Here is a 27,508-nt window from a genome sequence, read left to right on the forward strand (position 1 = left end):
ATGGAAGATGCAGGAAGGAATTAAGGACAATAGAAAGTGTAAATATGTGGGTAAACATAAGTGAATATTAACAACGTTTACATAGCTGATAATATATGAAGAATTAAAATATAGGACAATAGTTATGTACTATATGTAATAGTCAGGAGTGGAGTGAACAGAGTCAGTGTGTTCTAAGGTCCTCGCTTTGGCTGGAAGTGGCAGAAGCACTGACTGATAGCAGACTTTCATGTCCGAGATGCACATTGTAGTCTCTATACCAGGGGTTGCCAAAACTACGGCATGAGGGCCAAATCTGGCCAGCAGCCCGTTTTGTATATGGCCCACTAGCTAATAATGGTCTCTAGGATTTTAAAGAGTTGCAAAAAAAAATACAGAAGAATCCCCTACAGAGACTCTATGTGGCTCACAAAGACTACAGCGTGCGCTATCTGGCCCTTAACAGAAAACACAAGTAGACCACCACTCTGGAGTAGCCACTCAAGTGCAGGGAAAGAACATGATTAACAAGCCAATAGAGGGGGAGAAGGGAGCAGTAAAATTGCTAAATCAATCCAAAAGATGCCAATGGAGGAGAAAAAGCAAGGTACGAAAAAAGAAATGAGGGGAAAAAAACCAAGAAAGCAAATAGGATGGTAGATTTGAACCCAAATATATCAATTATTACACTAAATATAAAAAGACCAGATACTTCAATTAAAGTCAACAATTTTCAGCGTAGATTTAAAAACAAAACAAAAGCCAAGTATATCCTGCTAAAAAGAGAGACTCCTTAAATATACATAAAGATGCAGAAATATATATAACACTACCTGCTTTCATATATATATGAAAAAGATACACTCTGCAAACACTAACCAAAAGACAGCTGTAGAGCTGCGCTACTATCCCAGAGTGCACTCTAAGGCAAACGCATTATCAGACATGAAGAGCGACATTTCTTGATGATAAAAGGTTCAATTCCTTCCACCAGGAAGGGAGAATGAGTCATGGCTAATCTGTCGTTCTGCAGTTCTGAAGGGCAAAGCGTGTGGTCAAAAGAGGAAACGGTAATAAATCATCAAAATCATTCCTTAAACAAGAAGAGAGGAGGAAGTGAAGATATATTTATCAGCAACATCTCTAATTAGAAATGGGGCAGCTTATAGGAAACCATCACATGGCATTAGGTTGAGGGCAGGACAGGGATTCAGGAGTACAAATAGAAAAATATCTAACGGCACTGACAACTAAAGGATGGACAATTACGGAGTCGGTATGTCCACATCTCCATTTGAACATAACAAGCTTTCACACTTTTTGATCACAACTCCTAGTAAGAAATGCATTTTGCAGGGTGATCTGATACATACACATATCCAATCACATGTAAATACACACAGTCAAACAGCAGAACAAAAGAACATTCATATTACCAGGAAACGATGATATTTTCTATCCTTTTTTTTTTTTCAAATGAGGGTGGGACCCACCAAACTGATTTTACAGCCACTAATAAACCATGACCTGCAGTTTAAGAAACACTGATTTAAATGAAGCTCTCTGGTAATTTCTCCAGGGGGATATTGGCTCAAGGTTATCAAAATGGTTTGATGGGGGACACGGCACCTGAGAGACGTTAGAGACTAGAAAATTACATAATTCCACCTCTGAATAAGCTGACTGATCATTTTTTAAAACCCACACAGGCAGTTTGTTTTCTAATGATTTTAAAAAACCTGAGCTGAGTCTCTAAATCAAACAGCGGACGTGTGCAGGGCTGCTGCCCTTGGACCTCTTGCTTGCGGCATTTAATAGCTCCCACAGAACAGAAACCTGCTCCTCTTTACTCGTGAAGCAAACGTAGAAAAATGTATTCTAAAATTCTGGAGGAAAAGGAGTGACGACTTCCATGGCTCAGTGGTGAGCAGGAGTTAATCCAATACTGGAGATAATTCGTCTTTTACTGAATTTATGACAGAATGATAAAGTATTGCCCCTCCCCGGAGCCAGCCGCTACCAAAGCTGGGATGAGGCCTCCGGAGGCTGTAAACAAGAATCGTGAACAAGGGAGACCCGGGATCGGAGAGAGGAAAGGAGCAGTTTCCCAACTTGCTTAGTCAACATGTTTATGACACAATGAAAATAGATTCTTTTTTATTAAATAAGTACAGATTCCCAAACCCTTAAGAAATAAATCCAAGTTTATTTTTGAAGCATTGCCTGAAAAAGCTGATTTTCTTTGGACTTTTAGTGTCAAGACTGATCTTCAGACAGACCCTTTCCTGACAGCTACAGTCAGAGAAACCAGGGGAGAAGTCTCCTCCAAGCAGAGTTCTCTGAGAAGCTGCTAAAAAGCCTGTCACATTCGGGAAAGGAGGCAGCTTCTAAAATGAGGGGAAGGGACAGAATCCAGACAAATCCCAGGGAGCACTTCCCTCTTCATCCAGATGAATCCCATGGAGCACTTCCCTCTTGATCCAAATGAATCCCATGGAGCACTTTCCCCTTGATCCAGATGCATCCCATGGAGCACTTCCCTCTTGGAGTACTCTGCTACTTTCTGACTCTGTCTCTCCAGATGTCTCTTCTGGAATGTGCTGAGGCACCCTCACCAGGGGGTGTCTTTGTAAAAATCCAGTGTAAAGAAAGTGGGAGGTCAGGAGGGAGGGTGTGGAGCAGTTGGAAGGGCTGAGCTGGCCTCCTTGGCAGTAAACTTGGACGTAACACATCAGTAAAGACTGCTACCAACTTCGCCTGATGGTTCTTTGGCTGATGCTGATCTTTCTAGTCCATGAAGAGAATGAAACTTCAGGGTCACTCCACAGCTTGTACTGAGCAAGACTGCTGGTAGCCTTGTTGTAAATTCTGTCTCCTCCTGTGAATTTGTTAAAACACCACAGAAACAACAGTTTCCAAATACAATCAGGTTGTGTTTGTTGTTCAAGACCTTCTGGGGTAATTTTCCCCTGAGGTTTTCCCTGCAGGAGTGCATTAAACAAACGTGAGCTCCTGCTCCCACTCCTAGGTACCCGGTGTCCTGGCCAAACTGATGGGTTACTCCTCCCACACTGTAGATGTCCCCTCATTCATCCTGTCCACATCTAATCTGCCCTTGGAGACCAGACATCTAGACTCATAAAACTCATGCCATCTCCCTCATAAGACCATTCCTGATATATCCTCAACCAAAATTAATCTTTCCTCCTTCTGAACATCTACACGTGATCTTGCAGAACATTAAGAGATCCTTCAACAGTACACACAGTGCAGAGAACAGAGGGTGGAATCAGACAGACCTGGGTCTGCAGAACCTCCTGGCTCTGCAGCTGTGTGTCTTTGGGCAGGCTACTTAACCTCCCCCAGACTCAGCCACTTCATCCATACCACTCAACTTCACAGAAAGACAGAAAAGTAAAATGAGTTAATATGTAACAAGTTAGCACAGAACCTGGGACATAGTAAGGGCTCAGGAAGTACAGTCGCTCCCATTTATTTGTTACAAAAAACCCCACAAGTTCTAGAGTAAATTAAATCAGAAATGTTGGAACTGCCCAAATAAACTGAAGTTTAATATAACAAACATGGTAAGTTTATGAGCAATCTAGGTTACCCGTAGCTCATTTTTATGTTTGTAACTTAAAAAGTAGCCTTAGAGAAAATACTTGCAAATCATACATCTGAGAAGAACTTACATCCAAAATATATAAAACACTCTTCCAACTCAGTACTAAGTGGACGGCGTAAAGAGTGAGCAGGTGAAACTGCAACAGCCACTTCACCACAGAAAACCTGCTCCACACAGCTAGCCATTAGCAAGCCGCAATGTAAAACCACAATGAGACCCATTTCACACCCACAAGAATGGCTGTAATCAAAGAGGCAGCCAATGACAAACGCTGGCGAGGACATGGAGAGACTGAACTCTCATGCATTGCTGATCGGAATGCAAAATGGTACAGCCACTTTGGAAAACAATTTGACAGCTTCTTAGAAGTTAAACATAAATTCACCATATGACACAGCAATCCTACTCCTAGGTATGTACCCAAAAGAAATGAAAAATCTATGTCCACGCAAAGGCTTGTGCATGAATCTTCATAGCAACATTATTCCTAACAGCCAATGAATGATGATAAATGATATGGATGAATAGATAAATAAAATGGAATACCATGCAACAATAAAAAGGAACAAAACACTGATACATGATATAATATGAATGAATCTTGAAAACACTATGCTAAGCAAAAAAAAAGCCAGACACAAAACACCACATTGTATGATTCCATTTATATGAAACATCCAGAAAAGACAAATCTACAGAAAAGAAAATAGACTAATGGTCATCTTGAGCTGAGGGTAGGAATGGAATTAACTAAAAATGGGCACGAGGGATCTTATTAGTGATGGAAATGCTTTAAAACTGGATTATGGTGATAGTTACACAAGTCGGTAGATTTACTAAAAATCACAGAATTGTACACTTATAACTTTTATGTAAATGATACCCCAATAAAGTTGTTGGAAAAAATACAGCAAACACAACGCCCAAAATACCTTTATTGGATACATAAATGACAATATAAAAACCCACTGCATATGTTTCACTTTACTTTCGAAGTTTCATGTTTTCTGCATTGACCCAATAGAGAGGCCGGAGCGGAAAGAATCATTTGTTGTCGTGCTACTTGATTTTGCCATGTTAAAATTCTACTTTTTAGTAGCTGTAAAATTCTCTCCCTTTCTGTTTTTCCTTTCTTTCCCCTAATAAACCAATGAGTTTTTTCCACTTAGAAAGTCAGACATTTCTTGCTTCTCCCAGCATCAGAAAAATTTGTGCTGCTTGGGTCGGAGGTGCCTTCAACACGGCCCCTAGCCCAACCACCCTCCCAGTGCAGAGCCTCGGCCCGCACAACCCACGCTTGGCCTGGCGTGCGCTCCGCCTGGCCCACTTCACCGCGGTGGTCCTGACCACAAGGAGGCTCTTCGTTACACTGGGACTGCTCTCCCCGGAGCTCCCGCCCAGCGGCTCTGACGCTGGCACTTCTTGGTACCATAGAGATATGCGTCATTCACCTGCAATTTCGTGATCTGAAATTCAGATCTTCAATGATCTGAAAACAGCTACTGTGTCATTCCAGAGTCTTCTCTCCTCCAGGCTAAACATGCCACGTTCTTAAGTGTTTCTCAGCTGACATGCCCATTCCACATTCTGCCACGTCCCCATCAAGTCGAGAGAGGGGCCACCACCACCCTCCTCTAGAATTCTCTGTTTTTGGAGAAGTCACTTCGAAGAGTTGACTCAAATTGTTCAGTTTACTAAAGCCCCGGCTTTTTCCACAGGGTGAGCGTTGTATCGAATATCCCAAATCTCACACTTGTACATGCGATTTGTTTGGATCACTGGGAGGTCTACATACATAATTCTGATCATTTGCATTTAGCTACTTGGCCTGTCCAGACTTTTTTATACTCTGGTATTGATGCCACCCCAAAGTTTTCTTAACATGAGCAAATTCTTACTTTAGCTCTTAATACTTCAAATAACATTATCATTATTGTTGATCTGAATTTCTGAAAACTCTTTGCTTCATTTTGCTCTACTTTCCATGGTTCATTATTAAATGAACCCTCTTTAGAGCAGGAGAATGACGTCCTCATGAAGATCTTGCAGACGGGAGATGGGCCATGTGTAGGGGCATTGGCTGGCGTGCCCCTTTAAAAACCATGTGTCCTCAAGGCTCCTGTCTGGGCTGTGCACCAGCACTCACGAGGATAACAGTCCTGGGCTTGGCCAACCCAGCTGCTTTCTGGTGGGAGAGTTAGCACCAAGACCTTCGTGGTCTGAGGCAACACGGAGGCCCTCCGGGGGGCTCTGGTACCTGGAATGCAGGTCATACAGGGATGATCCCCCTGGGCAAGGATGCAGCCTTTGTTCCTCTGCCTACTTAAGCAAGCTTCTCTCAGGGGGCGGTAGCGGGTGCACATTGCTGTCCAGCCGGCCGCCATTGGACCTTCCTTGTAAGTAACTCCCAATAAACTCCTATGTCTCATTTGCTGTCTCCGGGTCTTTTCTTTGGTCTCTCAGCAACCTGTCCTACACTGCTCACACAGCTGGGCGTGCGGTGGAACACCGTGGGTGTTGTCACATGCCCAAGAGGCTCCTATTCCTCACGGTAGAGGGAGGAGCATCCATCTGCAGTCCCAGCAGGAAAAGGAAGCGCTTTATAGCTAAGACACAATACACAATACACCAAATCAGTGTGGGTCACCATCCATGGAAATAATCTTAAAGATCTCTTAAACTCTCCTAGCAGAACAAATGGTTGGAAGAACGGTGACAGCCCTCCCTGTGGATCTCAGTGGTACCCACTCTCCCTCGTGCAAACAGAGCGTGTTAGGAGGCTCTGTTCCCTTTGGTGGAATGCTGCGGTCAACAACCAAGACCTCCAACTTACAGCAAAACAGCGGGTGTCTTCCTCGCCACTGATCCAAATACTGCCTCTGCTTTGAAGCCCAGCTCCAGGTTCCTCCTCCAGGGAGTTGGCCCTGGAACTCCAGCTTGCCCAGGGCCCTCCCCTCTCTGGACTACTGCCCACTCACAGGCACTGACTGACTGACCACCGCACACTGACCGTGCAGGAGAGGAGGCCAACTTATCACCGAGCGTCCAGGCCAATCCCTCAGCTCTAAGAGACTTGTGGGCCAGCAAGCCCAGGCCTTACTTGTTAACGGTTCTACAGATATTACACTGAGTCCCCCAGTGGAATTTAAGCTCTTGAGGACATATCATCTCGTATACTTCTAGTATCCGTCTTTTTCCTACCATCATCCCCTAGCACCTGGTGTGTTACACACAGCCAGCACTCAAACACTTGCTGATGGACGGCATGGAAGAGTAAATGCCACCTCACAGCCAGGCAGCAGCCTACGAATTGAAACTGGAAACAATTTGGCTCCATCTCCAATTTATGTACTGACCAAGCTCCTGAATGCCTCAGTTTCCCTGTTTGATACAGTGACCTAAGTCAGACTCCGAGAGGTCACTGTGAATCCACTGACTGCTCCCAACGTAGCTGTGTTAGTTCTAAATACTAACCCTATGGATGCCCTCCTTCTGGACTGCACTTGGAGTACAGCCAAACGTGCCGGACTCATAGTCTGCACGGCTCCCGGACGGGAAGCGTTCTCCCCACTGTGCCTGGTTGGCTCCTTCTAGCCAGGTGGATCTCAGTTCAAGCGTCGTCCTCCAGACAGGCCTTCCTGGCTGCTCAATCAAAGAAGCACCTGTCACTATGTTATGGCTCCATCTAGCACTGTCTGTAATTTTATATTTTCTTATTTATGTTTTCATGTTTCTTCCTCCTGATTAGAATGTAAGGTCAATGAGAGTAAGGACTGTGAATGTCTTTTTACTGCCCAGAGCCTACAGCAGAACCTGGTACATATCAACTATTAACAAACATTTGTTGAATGAATGAATGTGAGGTCCAGGAAACAGACGCATGGTTCCTAAGTGTGTTTAAGCTTTGAACACCAGATGCACCTCTCAAAGCTGACATCTCATATATGACTTACTGGCTTCTAGATCAGAAGATGACATACTCAAACGATAGTAGGTGAGCTCTTTCTCTGGAAAGGCAACATGGCACAGGGGCTAGACAGCACAGCAGACAGGAGCGTGCTCAGGGGCCAGACAGCACAGCAGACGGGAGCATGCTCAGGGGCCAGCTGGCTTGGGGCTGATGCAGGCTTGGCCATTTACTAGTGACTCTGAGCAAGTCACTCAACTTCCTGTTCTCTTGGTTTCCAGACCCGGGAAGATGGAGATAATGCCAGTAGCCACTCCCTGGATTGTTGTTTGGACCAGAAGACATATTATACACCCAGGGCCTACCACAGTGCCGGGCATACCAACGCCTATGTCAGGATCACGGATCGCAAGTGTACTGGCTGTGCAAAAATGACTGACCGTGAAGCTCTAAGCCCTCCATTAACAGACAGATCTAAGGGAGGACTGCTTAAGGCAACTGGTCCTCCTCTCTCTCTGCCGAATGCAACAGGGCCTGTCCCAGGGGCTGCGAGCAAGAGGACAGTGCCACAGAGCTGGGCCTTGAACAACAGTCTCTCAGAGCAGACAGAGAAAGGAGGGAAAGCCTGCCTGCTTCAATATGTACAAAAGTGGGATGAGGCACTGGTTCTGGGGAGGGTGAAAGAAGCCCACAGCCTCATCTTCTCAGTCACATGACTGCTGTGACAAGCATCCCCAAGCGCAAAGGGCAATCCTCAGGAGACAACGGTGCCACAAGAAAGGCCAATGGAGTGACTGGTAGGCCTTTCTGAGCCTCATACAACCTTCAATTCTCACCACCTGAAGCCTGCCTTCAATTAAGAAAAGCCGCTTGCAAAATCATCTGCACCGCCAAATCTCGGCAGAGCGAGGGCATCCATTAGAGACTTGAAGACACATATTTTCCTTAGGACACCAGGAGGGCACTGAGGGCACCAGGCAGCAAGGAGAGAGGAAATTAGTGCTGCAGACGCTAAAACGCATCGTGCCGTGATGTGCAGGCCTTTGTTTTGATGACAAAGGCCAGGATTTTCGTCCCACTGTGATGAAAATGGAAGCTCTCTGCGCTGTGTGCAGGCGCCCCCACGGTGGCCTCTGAAACCTCTCGTGCTCTCCCTTGGCAGCTCATCCACACTTTCATCTCAGAGCTGAGCCTCCTGCATGCTGGCTGTCAGGACTAACCAGAGAGGTCGGGAGGGTGCATGTGCAACACAAAGGGAACCCAGCACCCCTCAGGCTCCCCTCTGACCTTTGAGGGATCTGAGTGGGAGGCGCCAAGCACAAGAGCCTGGTCCTAGTCCAGTGCCACTGAGCCCCTGGGGCGGTGCCCCAGGCAAGGCTGACTGATGACTGCTTTCCACGCCGGGAGGGTCTGTTATTCTGTCACGTTACAGCATTCCCACGTTTCCGTCAATTACTCACATTCTCTCCACTAGGCAGCCTCTCAGGGTTTTGTTTTTCCCATTTCATTTCTACATTAGCTTCCAGTGAATCATTTCTCTTCTTATCAGTGACTGGCAGGCGTTAACGAATTACTGATTTTTCACATTCAATCAGCTGAGATAATATATTTATGTTGGAAAGAAGGGTATTTTTTGAATGAAGACTAGTATCTTTTGATAGTTTTCCTTTCAAACATAATACATGTGTACAATTCTGACTTGACAGCGGCGTAAATTCTAATCACAGCTACTGAGCCTATATAACGGCAAGTGCGGGCTGCTGCCAGCTCCTCGCAGACCCTCTGCCCAGCCGGCCCTTGGAGGCCACTGCTGTCCTGTCCTGCAGGGCACACTGGGGGCAGGGCGATGGTGTGGCTCAGCGCGTGGGTGCCAGGCATGCCATCTGGCAAACTCTGGCTCCAGCTTGCACTCCCAGTGAGACCCTGGGCAGTGCCTGCCCTGTGTCTCAGTTTCCCCATCTTTAGAAGGTGGACAATAACAGCACCTCCCTTTGAAGAGTTCCAGCAAAGATTAGTGAAGTTAACATACGTAAAGCCCTTTGCAAGGCACCTGGCACACAGCAGATGCTCCATAAATGTTACCTACTACTATTCTTCCTAATTCTCAACCAAAAGAAGCAGGAATCACCTTGGCTTCTCCAGCACCAGAGCACAGATCTTCCAGGATTCCCACAGATGGAGACCATAGCTAAATTAACAAAGTGCTCAAGGCTTCAAAGCCAAAATCAAATCCCAAATGCTGGCTTCAGCCTCGGCTGCTCTCCTGGACAGAACGGGGGCGAAACAAAAACCGCTGCTCGGGCTTCACAGGAAGCAGGACAGCAACTCATTTCATCCAAGACACAGGATTGTTAGCTATTCCAAAGATGCTGTTTACACATAGATGTTAATCATGAATAATTTTTGGTGCGCTCTGCGCCTCCAGTGATCAGAATACTAACTAACAGCCTCACGGAACAGGTTCGACGTCTTTCTGATCTCCTGCAGCTTTCTGAGTACCCTAAGATTTCCAGCACTGTGTAAGCATTTCATTACTTTGTTTCAGGCCTGAAAAATGTCCCTTAATTTCCAAGCATGGATCTTATTGCCACGCTCTCAAATGATTCAGAATATAAATACGCACTGCAGTGGCAACACGCTTATTTATCAGGCTGCTAGGTTTGCTTAGATCATTAGAAATCGGGGGTGCTCGAGGAAGGTTCACTATAATTTACTGCCAGACACAGCAGCTTAATTAGAAAACAAATTCCTTCCCTAGCTTTAAAGACTGCTAAATAATTAGAAGACACAAACACCGCCCCTATCTTTTCTCTGGTCTCGTGTTGAGACTAAACAACACCCGTTTTGCAGATCTGACAAAGGTGGCAGAAGCTGGCAAAGGGTTAATACTCGATATCCTGGGAACCTTATGCTGAGCAGTTGCACAGAGGCAGCTGTTTGAAACAAACCTCATTTATTATAGAATTACCATGCAGGCATTCTGAAGTATGAAACTTTTTGATCAGGTTCTCCAGTGACAGCAAAGTGGAGGAGAATGGCCCAATCAGGGTGGATGTCTAATGGTCTCTGGGCAGCAGGGGAAGGCGCTGGCACCTAGTGTAACCAGAAACCAGGCAAGAAGACGGTTACTGAAAATCTGACCCTTTGCTAAACAGAGTCTGTCAAATGGTTTCCAGACAAGGAGAAAAGTAAACGTGCTGTTTTTCAGAAGCTGATGTCTTGTGTTTGCAAATGTTGCCATCCCACAGTGAAACTTAACACAGTGAACACTTAACAGTTGCAGCAGGGCCGCTGCAAGTTGCTCCAGCTCCAAGTGTCCAACAGCTACCACGGGCCTGTTATGTAATGGGATGTTACACTGAACTCCTCAGGTCAGCCTGCACATGCGCCCTGATTAGGTCCAGTTGCTACACCCTTGTAACACACCCTCTGCACTCTGGAATATAAAGTCTCTACTGGCACTAGCCTCGGGGGGGGACACTCCTTTGGGAGCTATCCCGGGTGTTCTCCATTGTTTGTGCAAGCAACAAACTTTTTTCTTCACCTTCTTCAGCCTTGGTTGTGGTTTTGGCTCACCAAGAGATAAACCCACTGAGTTCGGTTACACTAGGGTCATAAAAATGGCTGGAAAGAGAGGTCATGGAAGTGGCGCTCAGTGCCGCCGTCGAACCTCTACACCCTCCTGCTCCAGGTCCTGAGACTCCTAGGGGTCTCTCTAGGGGATCCTTGGACATGAAGTCATCTGCTATGCAGCTTGCAGGCAGGATCTCCTCATTAGCTAACATCGACACTGACAGCCGAGCTCTGATCCTACTGAGCTTTGGCCCTGGAGGCATTGGCACACACAGAGCTGCACATGGGGGAAGGACAGCTTCGAGAGAGCAGCAGGTGAGGGCATGTGGGCACAGGACACATGCCTGCCATCCTGGTCCATGCAGGCCAAATGCTGCCTGGGCACCCACAGCCAGGCCTCAGCAAGGCTACTCACCAGACTGTGCCAAGATGACCCTTCCTACACAGAGCAAGGGCCTCATGAGGGAAACAGCAGGCAGAGGATGAGACACACATTATTCTTATTTTTTGCAGGTCTTCTTATTTTTTGCAGGGCATTAGGCCAACAACACAGGCCTGAATCTCCCTGTCTCATCTCCATATTATGACTGGTCACTCTAGTCAGGTGGGATAGGGACCAGAATCGCCTGCACACTTAGAGGTGACACAGTGGTTCTCAAGTGCAAGAATTTCCATGTGCTTGGCTGAAACGAGACAATGAGCTGTGTGCAGAGCTAAGTCTTCAGAATCCTTAAAAGCTGGCAAAAATTAGTAACGTATTAAGTGACAGCCCAGCTCACCTTATGTTTATGCATCACAAGAAGTTCCCTAACGTCTGTCTCTCCTGGCAATCTACATAGCTCACACCGCTCTAGAAAGATAAATACTTTCTTAGGGGCTTCCTTGCTGATGGTGTTTCCTCCCCACCAATCTACAGTCCTTAGGATTTTGCTCAGAATAAAGAACTGCTAAAGAATAGATTAAATGGGATCAAGGAATTGAGCAAAAGATCCCATTTCTGTTTTACACCATAACTGTAATTTAAAACAAGTTATCCCACCAACTAACCTGGACCCTCGATCAGTTTATCCAACAAGCTGTACTGGACATCCACATGAGGTTCCCACAGCTCTGCGGCGATGGCCACATGCACCCCAACAGGAGGGAGTGGGGAGAGGGACCCCCAGGGAGTTAATGCTGGCAAAGAAGTCAAAATGATGGATGCCATCTGTCACCCTTAATGCAGACGCGATTCCAGGAGCCCGGAGCCCCGTTCCTCTTGGAGAGGAGAACCGGTCACAGTAACCAGGGACACGTGGAGCATCACTCAACCAACCACCAGACTCTCCAAGACCTCACCTGGCAACCACTCCGACAGCTGTATTGATATTGTGCAACTGTTCTATTAAAATCTCTCAAACTACTCAAAAGTTTACGTATTTTGAAATATTCCGTGGCTCCTCCAAACATCAGCTACTTATAAATTTTTAAAAGAAACACTTCCTCATCCCACCTGGGGCAGGGAGGCTGGTGCAGAGGCGCCTCTGCCCCCACCTTGCTCAGTCACATGGCCGGGAAGGCGAATCTGGGGATGAGCGTGTATCACAGGATGCTGCTGGAAAGCCCACCCTGTGACAGCCGCTGGGTAGGACATGGCTTCTAAAGGAGGAACGCCCTCCTGCTGAATCTGATGCAGGGGACATCCTACCCACAGAGTCTGTGAAGAATGACTTTAAATCAACCGAAGTGACTGGTCCACCTGAGCAGGAGCAGTGAGCCAATTTGTAACTACTCAATTTTAGGAAAGTTTTGAAAAATAAGACAAAAAAATTCAAAAGGCTTTGCCCAAGTCAGCTGTGGCCCCAGGACTGAGGCACTTGCACACTTGGAGCACCGGAAAGAGGGGACTTGGCAGGAGGATCTCACTTTCAGAGACTGATCTCTGGGCTTCTGTGTCAGGGAGGTAACTCCACTTGCCTATGGGTACACTGGTGACAAGCTTGCCCTGGAATGAGCTGGAGAGAGCCTCATCCTGAAGCACAGTGGCCCTGGCATTTTGCACAAGGCAAGGCTGGACCCACCCCACACCAACACTGGTGGAGCAGACGCAAGCAGAATGAAGGATGGCGGGGACTGAATGTGGGAGCAGAGCTGGGCTGTGGCTTCTGGAATGACCAGACCGGCTAGAAGGCCACCAGGGAGACGTGGTGTCCCTCACACGCTCTGCTTCCATCTGAATCACCAGGCCCGCCTAGCACAGCTGGAGAGACAGCCCAGTTTGCACTCATGTCCCTCACTGCTCATCTGCCCATCTTCCCGCCACCCCCTGGGCTCTGTGTCCCTCACTCCTTCATATCTTGACAAAAGGGTTTCAACCTGTGTTTGAATTAAAACACAACAAAACGAAAGTCTGGGTCTGAGTCTGGACTGTATGGTTTTCAGCTGTTTCGCTGCAGATAAGGTCGCTTGGCTTCCTAAGGCTCAGCTTCCTCTGTCGCTCCTGGTACTGAGGGCAGTCGAGACCCACACGCCCTTGCATGGAAACACTCTGAACACGACAGCGCCACACAACGTCTTGATTAGACAGCCACTCAGCACCTCTTTGGGCGAATTACAGACCAAGTATCAGAGACGGGGTGGGAATTGTGCTGAGGAAGTACACCTAAATGGACAAAGGGGACTCAACATGCTAGCAAATGGCTGATGAAAACGAGCCTACTGCTGACATAACGAGGGAAAGAGGGGGCACAGGCCTCAGCTGCCAGGAGTGGGGTGGCGGTAGAAATCGTCCCGCACAGCCTCAGGTCTCACACATGAACAATCTGTTCGGCTCTGCGCTGTGTCACATGACAGCTGTCCAAGTGGACCTGCCTTCACTGATGAGTAGGTTAACATCACAACGAGCCACATCCCGGTCCTGAGGGAACCCCAAGTGGCCCCAACGCAGTGAGTGGAAACGAACCATGGTCCCAGGAAGGGATAAGCCGTAGAGCTCACTGTAACCAAGAGTTATGTATTTTGAGAAGAAATCTCCAGAAAATGATAATAAAATAGGTGAAAATAATGAGACATTTTTTCCAGGAATGTTCTCTGAATATAGAAACCACAGCAGCCTGGAAGAGTCTATCAAACACAGATGTGCTGCATTTCTGCCCAGCTTCATAACTGCAAAATCAAATCTGCTTGTTGAAAAATTTTCTTCTTATAGACTGTGAGCATAATTGGGGGAAAAGTTAAAAATCTAAAAAATAGAATAGCATTTGTTTTAAATGGAAAATCTCTTGAATACGCTATAGAAATTAGCAACTTGCATCTACTCATACAGAGACCTAATGGCTGTTGTGGCCGGGTGTCTTCTGGAGCTGAACATCTGGATTTTTTCTAGTGCTACATAATTCTAAAGTTTGGAGTTTGTCCTGGCATAAAAAACAAACATAATTCAACCACTCACATTGAAACTAAGCTTTGCCAGGCTACACGGGAAAACAGCCCTGTGGTATCTCAACCTGGAAATGACTGTGTGTTGATTCGTGTGTCTCAACTGAACTACACTTCTGCTGAGCTGTAGTCAGAGATCAGTGACTCAGACCCGAGTCAACACACCTTCAACAGTTATTCACATAAAGACTTGAGGTTTCTAAAATGACCTGCTCTTATTCTCTTTTTGTCACCACCATCACAACCCCCTCAAGAAGCTCTATCCCCGATGCCTTGAGAAAAGAGTGTGGTTCATTCTGGACACTCGTAGCCCGTCCCAGTTAGTCTGGATAGTTTTCTGAAACGCAAACCTCTCTGAAATCAGAACTATCTCTTTTTAATTGCACAGTTGGACTTGGATATACAGTTTTCCAAAAGACATATGACAGCATTTGCCAGATGGTGAGCAGGACAGGTGTATGAAAGACATTTCCTAGCGCAGTCTTTATCTGGAATCCAGACGGCTTCAGAAGTGTAAAGTAATATGAACCATTATTCACACTGTAGCTTCAGGGGCAGTGCTGAAGAACAGAAGAGTCTGTGGGGGCGGGTCGGCACCCACTGAGAGCCCAGAGGCGAGGCTGCGGCAGGGAGCGTGATGCCCATCAGCCACCACTCAGTCCTCAGTCAGACCCATGTGAGGCCCGCTCTTCAGGACGGGGACAGATACGGAGGTGAAAGAGGTGCACCCTGCAAGTGTAGCTCCTAAGGCTGAGGCCAGGACCCGAGCCATGTCTGCCCAACTCCCGTCCACGGTCTTTCCACCACACCCACTTCTCTGCCCCCTGATCCCCACTCAGGATGCATTTTGAAAACTGCCTGCTGTTAATGACAGTTAATTATGGTTTTTTTAAAAAATTAAAACACACATACCCAATCTTTCAGCATTTAACCAATTTTTTTTTTAAAGATTGGCACCTGAGCTAACAAGTGTTGCCAATCTTCTTTTTTTTTTCCTTTTTCTCCCCAAATCCCCCCAGTACATAGTTGTATATTTTAGTTGTGAGTGCCTCTGGTTGTGCCATGTGGGATGCCACCTCAGCATGGCCTGACAAGTGGTGCCATGTCCGCGCCCAGGATCCGAACCAGTGAAATCCTGGGCCGCTGAAGCGAAGCACACGCGCTTAACCACTGGGCCATGGGGCTGGCCCCAGCATTTAACCAACTTTGTAGCATCACTTGGCAGAGAGGGTGAGATGGAGAAAAGAAGAGGACAATGTGAGTCAGCCGTCAGAAGCTAAAGTGTAGGTTTGTCAGCAGAGAAAGTCACTTAGTGCTGGGGAGGGCAGTAAATACTGTTTCTGGGAAGGACATTGGTGGTTGCAAACTCTAAAGTCTTGACTGAGGAAAATAATGCTTGATGAAAAATACTAAAATCATAATACATGAGTGTTTACTTCTATTTTTCAATCCTCATGAAACAGCGTAAGTAATGACAGCGAAGGTTTCCTCCCAAGAAACAACAGAGCACATTGCAAAGAAGAAACACCACTTCCTCTCTCAGCTCCTGCTCAGTCTGCTCCTCAGCCCAGGCCACGGTTGCCATGCCGTCCTTCAGTCATTTTGAACTATACTCGCTTGCGGGTTTCTTACTTCCCCAAATTACATATTAACTTTATTTTCTAAGTTGTCATATAGTAAGTGGGCTTTTTTGGTGTACAGTTCTGTGATTTTAGCATATGGAGATTTGTGGGACCACCACCACAATCAGGGTAGTGAACATTCCTTCACCCCCAAAATGCCCTATCTGGTGGCTCTTTATAGCTACACTCTCTCCAGACTCCTAACCCCTGAAAACTACTGATCCGTTTTCTGACCCTACACTGCTGCCTTTTCCAGAATGTCACAGGAATAGAATCACTCCACACAGGGCTCCTGGGATCCCCTACATGGCAGTGAACCAAATGTCACCCCTGTGTCGTGCTGACTAATACTTCCCGGCATGGACACACCACAGTGTGTCTACTCATCCACCCCTGAAGGACATTTGGGCTAAGATTTGGCGATGATGCATCAAGCTACCATAAACATTCCTGCACAGGATTTTGTGTGAACTTAAGTTCTCATTCCTCCAGGATAAAGCCCTGGGAGCGGGACTGCTGGTCATATGGTAAGGCATGTCTAAAGGTTCAAGAAACTGCCACATTTTTCCAGAGTGGCTGCACCACTTTGCATTCACACCAGCAACGTATGAGTTCTGGCTGCTCCACATCCTCTCCAGCACTTCGTATTGCCCATTTTCCATTTGAATCATTCTAACAGGTGTGTAGTGGTATCTCGTTTGGGTTTTAATTTCTATTTCCCTAATGGCTAATGATTTTGAGCATCTTTTTATGTGCTTATTGGCCATGCTGAAATCCTCTTCAGTGAACTTTCTTCCATTTTTCAATTGGACGGGTTGTTTTATTTTCTTATTTTTGAGTTTTGAATATCTTTATATGTTCTGGATACAAGTGTTTTTTTTTTTTAGAATTTTTATTTTATTAAAAAAATTTTTTTAATTGCAGTAACATTGGTCTATGACATTATATAGCTTTCAGATGTCCCTCGTAAGGTATTTTAAATTCTGTGTGGATTCCATCACGTTCACTGGCTACAGGTTCTTTGTCAGCCATGTGATTCGCAAATATTTTCCCCAAGTCTGCAACTTGTCTTTTCACTCTCTTAGCAGTGTCTTTCAGAGAGTAAACATTTTAAATTTTGATGAAGTCCAATTTACCAATTTTTTTCTTTTGTGGATCATGCTTAGGGTGTCAAGTTGCTGTGCACATTTTAAGTCTGAGAAAGTGACAGGACAAGGGCTGGTTGTCCTGACATCGAAGTCTGGGTAGAGGGAGGGCCTGTGTGTGTAAGGACCACAGAAAGACACCCAGAGACCTGGCCGCAGGGCTGGCCCTGCACTGCCAGGTGGAAAATGCCACCCAGGAAGCTGAACTGAACTGAACACCAGGTTTCTCTTCAGGAAAATTAGAGGGTTTGACTAAATAACTTAAAATTTTTTCTTCCTACAATTATGTGATTTTTAATAGCTCTTTTTACTCTGGAGACTCGAAACATGTCACGAGCTTTGTCTGGGCCCATATGGCTCAACAAACAGGAGCAGGGCACAGTCTGGAGCGGCCACCACTGTGCTGAGTGACCAGGAGGGGAGAGGACAGCACAAACCTGGGCCATCCAAGATGGAGGGAGAGCTGGGACGCTGTCCAGCACGGAGACAGAGGAGTGGGCTGGCTTCATGCTTCCGGCTGCCCTGCCTAACGGGAGAGGACAAACCACTCCGTCCCCTTCACCGGGAGCTCCAGAAATACTCACAGGGAGGCAAAAGGAAAACAAAATCAAGACAACTTTAAACCAAGAACTGTCTGAATAGGCCACCAGCAGCAACCTAGCTCTGATAAACTGTAATTTTGTTGAAATTTTCATGGATATGGTTTATTTGAGAAATTACATGTATGTGGCAATGCACAGCATGGGTAATGGTACAGGCAATGGAGCATTCTATAACTCAGAAACGGAGGGGAAATAAAGACCCGAAAGACAGGGTATGGCAAAGACTGGGAAACGGAGTTCTAACGGAACAGTTTTGCAGAGCTGTGACATCTCGTCACGGAACCAAACCAAACAGACTGGGTGACCAGACGGATCTAGTATTTTCTTATTTGTTAAAATCCTTTTCCATGTGCTGTTTCTCGATGATGACATGATCATTTAGCATTGGTAAAAGGTCTTCCAGGTCACAGCCCTTCCTGGAGGTAAAAGTGGCTTAGCACATGGAGGAGATGCTCTCATGAGCAGTGGCGCTCTGCGCCTGCCTGTCTCTGGAAGAGAGTGTGTGGGTTTGGCCAGGACGTGAGCAAACATGGAAGACCCCTTAAAGGAGAACACCTTAATGCCTGTGTTGCTCGGCCCGCGTGTGCCCCAGCACGGCCCTCTACTTCCCGACCACGAGTATGCCGAGTGAGCAGGGTCTACAGAGCGCAGACGGGAAGATGGAAATTTGCCGTGCTGCTCACCCATGTTTTACAGGTGGTCAACAACAGTGCTCTCAAAGCTATCACCAGACTGCACCGTGGCTCACGATTTGTAGAGAACCAGCAAACACCTGTGCCTGGAGCAGCATGTACACAGTAAAGAGCTGTGAGAAGAAGGAAGCAGACAACCAGTTTACTGGTGTGAGATGGATGGTGATGCGTGTCCAGTGAGACTCTGGAACTTGCGCCCTCACTGACCACTGCAAACTCGACAACGCTAAGGTCCGCGGTCCCTGCTCTGGCCACTGCGTCTGCGCCAGGCCAATCACCTTGTATCCGCTCTGCCTGATGTAGCACACATGGCTCCTCTGGACACAGCTTTAGCACTGGTTCTCAATCACGACCCGCAAAGCTGTCGCTACTTTGAATCCAGCTTGCCAGCACCCTCACCTGTCAATACACCTCAACCTCTGCTTCAGCCAATGTTGCCTTTCTTTTTTCGTTGTTGTTTTTTGTTTTTGTTTTTGTTTGTTTTGGGTTTTTTTGGAGGAAGACTGGTCCTGAGCTAACATTCGTGCCCATCCTTATCTACTTTACATGTGGGACGCCTACCACAGCATGGCTTGCTAAGCAGTGCCATGTGTGTACCCAGGATCTGAGCTGGCGAACCCCGGGCCGCCAAAGTGGAACGTGCGAACTTAATTGCTGCGTCACCGGGCCGGCTCCTAAGGTCACCTTTCTAACAAAGACTTCTAAGTCTCTGTCAACTATGGGCTGGTTTTGTGATACCCAAGACCTACTCTTGAGCAGAGGGACTCCAACCCTTTCCATTTGCCCTGCTGGCACTGATCGATATTATGTGAATTCTTTCTTGCCACAGCATCCCATTTTGCTGGTGAACAAATGCATCCTAAAATAAACAGATGCAGTAACCGGTCATCTGATTTCCTTAGATATTTACTCAGAATTTAAAAGGAGAAATTATATTCAATGAATTGTCTGCAGGTATCCTAATTATATTTGTTGACTCTTCCTTTTAAATTTATTTCTACATGTATTTTACTTGTCTACATTCTTATAAAAAAAATTTTAAAAGATAGAAAAAATGGAAGTCAATTAACACTGCTTCTCTCCCCTCCTTTCTCCAAATTCTACTTTCCTATCAAGACCAGAGTGAACTACAATTACATCATTTCATGCCCTTTTTATGTGTATTCACACACACACAGAGATGCATTGTCTTAAGAACACTCTCGGTGTCCTACCGTGTGCATTGGGCTCAACTGGCCCTTCTCACTTAACAACATCCCACGTCAGTACAAGGTTAGCTACACACTCTTTGCATCTGCCGTCTAGCGAGCAACCCCCAGTAGGAATGTACCGCGATCAACTCCATCGGGCCCCATCGGTGGACATCCAGGCATAATGCTCATATGTTTCCCCTGACATGCAGGCAAGTCTTTTCCTAGAAGAGAAATCTAGAAGTAGATTTGCCTTTCGTATCTAATTTAGTTAAATTCAGGCCTTAGCTGTTTTAACACATGATTTTGTAAAACAAAACTTAGAAAACAATTATCTTGTATGTTACTTCTAGAAGAAACAGGGTTCAGAGCAGAAGGGTTTAAGAACAACCCCCTAGAGGAACAGGATGAGTCAAATGAACACACAAAGAAACAACACACACAGGTGCGGTGTAGAGCCGTGAGAGTGTTTCGGACGGACAGAGGCTCACAGCAGCAGGCGGACAGGCCGGCCCACGGACCCAGAGGGCGAGGAGAGGCCCTGGGGCTCCAACGCGCCAGGAAGGACACCTCCTGCCGGCACCGCCCCACCTGCCCTGCCACAGAACAGGGTGGGGGTGGAAGGCTGCAGGATATTAAAGGGTGTGTTGAAGATCAGGTGCACACGGTACCGCAAGAGGCCTCTGCAGCCACGGAGCAGACATCTGTATGTGCAGTGAGACGTTTTTGCTTCAGCTGAGTGTTGGGAGTATTTTTAAATGTTCAAAAGGATTCAGCTTTTTATTCTTTTCTTTTAATATGGCCCCACATTTAGCTATGTCCTACACTAAGCCCTAATGTAACAATCACAAATATGGCCTTAATCAGAGAACAAAAGAACACACCCACAAGAAAGAGACGTCCCCATGCTAACAGGAAGTATGTCTGAGAATCACAAGCAATAAAAGGAGGAGACTCCCCCTCAGACCCAGAAAGCCTCAAGAGCTTAAAAATCCTACTTACTTTTCTATTAAATCCAGTGTGACTCCAGGCACCAGACTAACACACTTCTGCATGCAAAACCTGCAGAGAAAGAAAAGAGAGTGAATCACACTAACGGGACACTTAACAGGAAAATGCAACAGGCCCTCAGAAAAAGTAAAGAGACAAAGCTGGGATGGGGACTGCAGGGTGAAAAAGAAGCCCAGGTTTCCTTAATTCTGGCAGCTTTTAGATTTATGAAGACAATCTCACTGCCAGCCTTTCACAGGCGCAGGACCACACAGCTGCATCAGTGAGTTTTCAGCAGATGGAGAGAACAAGTCTTCAGCGACATGGAGCAGAGCCCCCACCCAGGGGTGGGTGGTAGGGGGCAAGGAGCGGCGACGTGAAAGGAAGCTCTCCCCCAAACAACGGACAGACTGGACTTCTCTTCCTTTTTTTCCTTCTTATGAAAACAAGCTGAGGAGAATGACAGGAGAATCAGTGAATAACCTCCAGGCACACAAAATAAATTTGTGGGAGAAGACAAAGAAAAGTGAGTTCAATGCTATCATTTTAATTATCCTAAAATCACAGGCGTCAGAGCCGAGAGACTTAACATCCTCAGGCAGGGCCATCCTGGAGGGCTAGGATGGGACTGCGACCATCCTTCTTCCCTCCCGTCAGCGCTGCTGGCACCAGCAAGACAGAATCAATGGTAACACAGAGTAACAGGGCAACTCAGTATTTTTAGGGGGAGACATGTAAAGTGTTTAATTCACCTGCTTTACAAATTTAGAACAAATAATCCCCTCTACAAAACAGCGGCAGGCACACAGCAAACACACCTGCAAAATGCATTTCCATGTATCTCTGGCTGGACAAGAGAAGGGGAGGAAGATGGGAGAAGGCCAGTGGGCCCAAGGGAGGGGACAAGTACAAGGACCAGGACTCACTCCGGGAGACATGGAGTGACGCATGTGAGGTGGGTGGGAAAGAGAAAGACAGGAGTATCAAGAGACTCAGAGGTGGAAAGACAACAGACAAGGCTGTGAGGACGGTGTCTGGTGGGCAACTGGCTCCTGACAGGGTGGTGGACACGGAGCTGGCTGCTGGTGACCCCTGGGCTCCAAGCCTGGCCAGGCTCACTAGCTCAGGAAGCAAAGCCTCACTCAGCCAGCAGAGAGGAAGTGACCTCCCTGGTGGTGGCTGCCATACCAGTGTTCTCTCATTCAGAGAGCAGAAGAAACGAAAGTGCTGGCCACGTTTGCCTGACGCAGAGAGCAGCCATCTCCCGTGGGCACAAGGGCTCAGCACCTAGACACTCCATCAGTGAGTCAATTCCACTTGGAGCCAATCCTTCTGCCGGCTCCACCTTCAGATAGCTCCGCCCGGCCTGCTCCCATGCACCGCTGCACCATGCACATGCAGCACAGTGCCGTGTAAATCAGAATCACCCAGTGGATAAAATACTCTACAGGAAATACGTTTTCCAGTCTGACTTCCATGCAGACTGTGCTACTTGGTGGTTTGTCTTTTTGTCTATAACACACTTATTGATTGGGACTTCTGGATTCCAGTAATGACAGAATAATTTGTAAGACTAATTCTTTTGCCAATAACAATAATAAGCTCTGGACAAAGTATAAAAAACAACCATTTGAAAGCACTAAAGAACAAATAAATACAGGCAGAAATGGAAGGGATATCACCCTTAAAAGAAGACTAACTCTGGGTGAGATCCACCTTTATCCAGCTTTTCCCACAGGTACTCCCCAATTCACATAGCATGTGGGGGTGGCGCTCAACTGAAAAGCAACTGTCTTATGGGGTGAGGAGTCAGAGATCAGCACTGACGCCTGCCGGAAACTTCGGGGGGAAGTCTTAGGAAGGAAGGAGCCAAAATCTGCAAGCAAGCTCTCCTGGAGTCCTTGGCTGACTCCCGCCCTGCACACACGAGATGAGACTCCAAGGAGCCCGGTGGATACAACATCTGAAAGGCTGAAGGTGCTGAGCAGAGATTTCAACACCTGCTCACCAGTGTGCCCAAAGACAGGGAGAACCAGCCAGCCAAATTAGAGGGGCTTGATCAACACCTGGGGCCTTCCACTGACACCCCAGAGGGGTCATGCCTTAGTTACAGCCACACTCCAGGATTCGGAGCCACACTCCAGGATTCGGAGCCACACTCCAGAACTAAGAGCAAAGCCAACAGAGATCAGTCCTACAACCAAGCAAGCACAAGAGCAATTAAACAGCCTGGGAGAACAGAGCTAAACACTCTTCAGAGGAAAACAACAGAATCCAGAGTTTCATAATGTCTCATCCACAATGGAGAGTATCCTATATAAAGTCAAGAGAAAAAAGTTAGTAAAACAGATTCATAGTCGGCCAGATTTTGGAATTAGCAAAGACTTTAAAATTATAGAAATAACTTAATTATTGACTGGGAAATGGCATTATTATAAATCCACTGAAAACATCAAGTTCCATTAAACAGGAAATTAAAAATAGGGACAACATGCAACTTTAAAATATTCATGGTATGGTTCTACACATAAGAGCAGCATGGATAAATCAGTCACTGATAATCCACACATTTTACATCAGCAATAACATGGATTCCCTCCACACCAGAATTGGCAACAGCTGGTTTTGTTGCTCACGGTATTCTCTCCTTCCTCCATACAAGAGCGCTACTGGGCAGTGAAAGGCCGAAGAGCAGGCCAAAGAAGAAGTAATAAAAACGGCTCAAAAACCTCCCCAAACTGGACGTTAATCATTATAACAATCGACACAACAGCTGGTGCTTCTTCAGTGCTTACTGCCTGGTCCTGGTGATGGAGCGCATAAAGAGGCTGGGGCCACGTGTGACTCCTCTTTGTCCGACACACCACTTCCAAACAGCGGACGGATCCCGTCTGCTTTATGTCAGTTCCACGGCACCTGACATGCTCACCTCCTGCCTGCTGACCCTCCAGGCCAGGGTTTCTCAGCCAGGCGCTGTGGACACCCAAAATCCTAAGATAACTGTCACCATTTTCATATTTACCTTTTACAAAAAGTTGAATCATGTTGATTTTGTTCTAGAATAAAGGAACTCACAGTCACTGCAAAATCCCAAACAAGACAGACACGTGTAATGAAAAGAGAGTCCTCGCTGCGCCTCCCCCATCAACTGCGCAGAAGCAGCCACGGCCGACAGCTGAGACGCCCCTGTGCTGCCCGTGCCCGGCGTCCGTGGCCAGCCATTATCTGCACTCCGCTTTTGTTAGCTTTTTGTTTCTCACCACAAGAGAACTGTGCGTACACACTACACTTTTTTTTTTTAACATTTCTTTTCCAACATTTTCCAACATTCAACAAAGTTGAAAGAATTTTACAGTGAATACCTATATCCCACCACCTAGGTCCCACCGTTGGCATCTGCCTACGTTTCCTTTATCACCTCTCTGCCTCTCCATCTGTTAATACAACTTCTCTCCGGTGCAAGTGAAGTTACGGCACACTTCCCTCTAAATTCTAGATCTCAGTATTTGTATATTGTTTTTGTCTTCTGATGTAAACTAACTTACAATGAAGTGCACACATCTGAGTTGTACATTCATCGGGTTTTGATAAATGCATACACCTGTGTAACCCACATTCCTACAGAGACCGCTCCCAACATCCCTGGAAGTTTTCTCCTGCCCTTTCCCAGCCAATTCCTACTCCCTCCCCCTGCTCCCAGAGGCAAAAACTATTCTGATTTTTCCACTGATTAATTTCTGTTCTAGAATTTCATATCAGTGGAGTTGTCCCGTATGAACTTTTACAGAAGGCCTCTTCCAGTCAGCATAATGCATTGAGGTTTATCCATGTTTTCGTTTATATCGTGAATTTATTCTATTTTACTGCTGACTAGGATTCCATTATATGAATCTATCGCAGTTTACACATGCTGTTTTGTAACTTGCGCTTGTATATCATGGACAATATAAAAACCACTACATAGAACATTCCCTTTTCTCAATACATGAATGAATCCTGTCTGTATGAACACTAAGTTTGTTGTCCTCAGGATACATTCTTAGAGGTGGAACTGCCTGATAAATGGGTGCACATGTGTTGAATGACTATCTGTTCTTCGATGGCTCTCCAGAAGGCAAGTGTCATTTACTGTCTCACCAAGGCTGAATATACCTATTTTTTTTACTTCTTGCCAATACTGGGTTTATCAACATAAAAACAAAACAAGCAAAAAACTTCTGCCCAGCTGATAGGTGAGAAAAGACACATCACTTGAATTTCTCTAATTATTACTGTGGTTAAATGCCAGCTAATAATTTTTTTGGTTCTTTGCATTTTTTGGTTTATTTGTAGCCTGTTTATGCCCTTTGCATTTTTCTTTTTTTTCCCTAAAGGTCGGCACCTGAGCTAACAACTCTTGCCCATCTTTTTTTTTTTCCCCTGCCTTTTCTCCCCCAATCCCCCCAGAACATAGTTGTATATTTTTAGTTGTGGGTCCTTCTAGTTGTGTCATGTGGGACGCCACCTCAACATGAGCGGTGCCATGTCCGTGCCCAGGATCTGAACCGGCGAAACCCTGGGCCGCCAAAGTGGGGCTCATGAACTTAACCACTCGGCCACGGGGCCGGCCCCAACCTCTGCATTTTTCTACTGGGGTACTCATCATCCCAATGATTTTAAGAGTGTTTTACACATTAACAGAAGTAACCCTTAGTCATATGTTACACAATTTTTCTCAATTTATAATTTTACGTTAAATTCTATTTTTTTTTGGTCAAACAAAACTTAAAGTTTACCTTTAAAAAAGCTATCACTCCCTTTATGGCTCTTTCATTCTCCTAACTGATAATTTTTCCAGTACTTTTTGTGAGTTTTCTTTTTTACATTTAAATCTTGGCATGTTTGAAAATTATTTTTTTTTAATTATTATTTTTTTTTGAAGAAGAAGATTAGCACTGAGCTAACTGCTGCCAGGCCTCCTCTTTTTGCTGAGGAAGACTGGCCCTGAGCTAACATCCAGGCCCATCTTCCTCTACTTTATATGTGGGGCGCCTGCCACAGCATGGCTTGCTGAGCGGTGCCATGTCCCCACCTGGGATTCAAACCGGTGAAACCTGGGGCGCCGAAGCGGAACGTGTGCACTTAACTGCTGCACCACTGGGCCGGCCCCTGAAAATTATTTTATTAAGGTAAGAGGGAGGGATTTAAAATGCTCAAATGGTCAGCTATATACCCCAAATACTAGATGTTGGATAATTCATTCTTTTTGCAAATGATAAATTCTTATATACACAGATTCTGTTTCTGGAACTCTCCATTCTGTTTCATTGACTTGAACGTCTACTCCTATTGCAACTGAACTCCAAAACGCATTTTAATAACTGGTGGGACAAGTTTTCTTTCACAAATCTTTTTTTATTTTAATTTTCATGGCTATTCTCAAACATTTATTCTTCCAGTTGACCTTTAAAATCACTCTGTCAATATTATGCTAAATTTATGGTTTAATTTAGGGAGAATTTATATTGTTAATTTACCAGATCTCACCACGCAATAATGTGGCCAATCCCTCCATTTATTCAAACTTCCTTTCAGATCAGTAAAGTTTTATAGAGTTTTCTATATATACATCCAACATGTTCTTAAAAGTTTATGTTTTTCTCATTATTTGTTACTGTTGCTATTGAGAATCAGATGTATTTCCCTTCCCAATGTTTCCTTGCTGGCTATTTTTAATATATAAAAAGGGTAACGATTTTTTAAAAGTTGTAAAGTATACCATACATGAAGAGCACAGAAGACATAGATGTGGGTTTAAGGAATAATAAAGTAAATATGACCACCACCCAGATTAAGAAATATTACATTACAAAACCTAAATGGCCACGTGTGTCCCCCCAACGGCATCTGCTCCTGCCCCCTCCCCCAGAGGAAGCCACTCTGACTTTCATGGTACTGATTTGTATGTACATATTTATTTAGTAATCAGTCACTTTGCTGAACACTTACGGTATTGCTAATAGTTTTCCAATGGATTATATTGGTGGTTTTTTTTTTGGCAAAGTTGACAATCGGATCATACATAAATAGTGCAAATTTGCGTTCTCTTTAGAATACGTATACCTTCCATTTCGTTTTCTCATCCAGTTATCACAGTGGCTGGCATTTCCAGAGCAGTTTGTTGAACGAATTACACTTCGTGTGCATCCTCCCCTTGTTCTAACTACGTTAATGGAAACACAATGTTGGAGCGTTGGAGTATGATGACAGCTGCTAGTCCAGAAGAAAATCTCTCACATGCGAAGGAAGTCTACTTTTATTAAAATTCATTTTTAATTTTATCAAATAGCGTTTCTCCTTTCACTTATTAAGATGATGAATTTTATTGATAGGCGGCCTAATGGAAAGTCATCAAAGCAGTCTCGGAACGACTCTCAGTCGGCCAAAGCTTACTGTTCTCTCACTACACTGCAGGATTCGCATTGCTAATATTTTATCGTGAACTCATCTGTAGTGGCTGTGCGTGCGTGTGCGTGTGTGTGCCTCTGTGTGTATGGCTGTGTGTGTGCGTGCATGTGTACACACACTATTTGTCAGGTTTGGTACCCCAGTCATGGTAACTTCATGAAAAGAATAAGAAAGCCTATACTTGTTGAAATGAAGGCATATGCTTATACCCTGTTTTGTTACCATTTGTTCTATTGCATATTTCAAGAATAATTATCTGTATATTGACTCTTCATTGTTTTATTTTTCATGCTTCCACTATTTTTTATTGCTTTCC

The 27,508-nt window shown here is 45.6% G+C and overlaps 1 protein-coding gene across 18 annotated transcripts in view; it reads right to left on the bottom strand.

Annotated features, from left to right (window-relative positions):
- Positions 1 to 27,508, bottom strand: part of RPTOR (regulatory associated protein of MTOR complex 1) — a 397,394-nt gene that overhangs the window by 152,181 nt on the left and 217,705 nt on the right. For 15 of the 18 annotated variants that reach the window (XR_011423116.1, XR_011423115.1, XM_001489603.6 and 12 more), the window contains one exon: positions 20,758 to 20,817. The exons of the other annotated variants lie outside the window; for them this stretch is intronic. Coding sequence is in view for 13 of the 15 variants with exons in the window: in XM_001489603.6 (XP_001489653.1) it covers positions 20,758 to 20,817 (60 nt within the window). In the remaining 2 variants the exon portion in view is untranslated. The remainder of the gene's footprint in view (positions 1 to 20,757; positions 20,818 to 27,508) is intronic. 18 annotated transcript variants of the gene reach the window in all.

The sequence above is a fragment of the Equus caballus genome, chromosome 11, assembly GCF_041296265.1.
Source record: "Equus caballus isolate H_3958 breed thoroughbred chromosome 11, TB-T2T, whole genome shotgun sequence".
Taxonomy (NCBI): domain Eukaryota; kingdom Metazoa; phylum Chordata; class Mammalia; order Perissodactyla; family Equidae; genus Equus; species Equus caballus.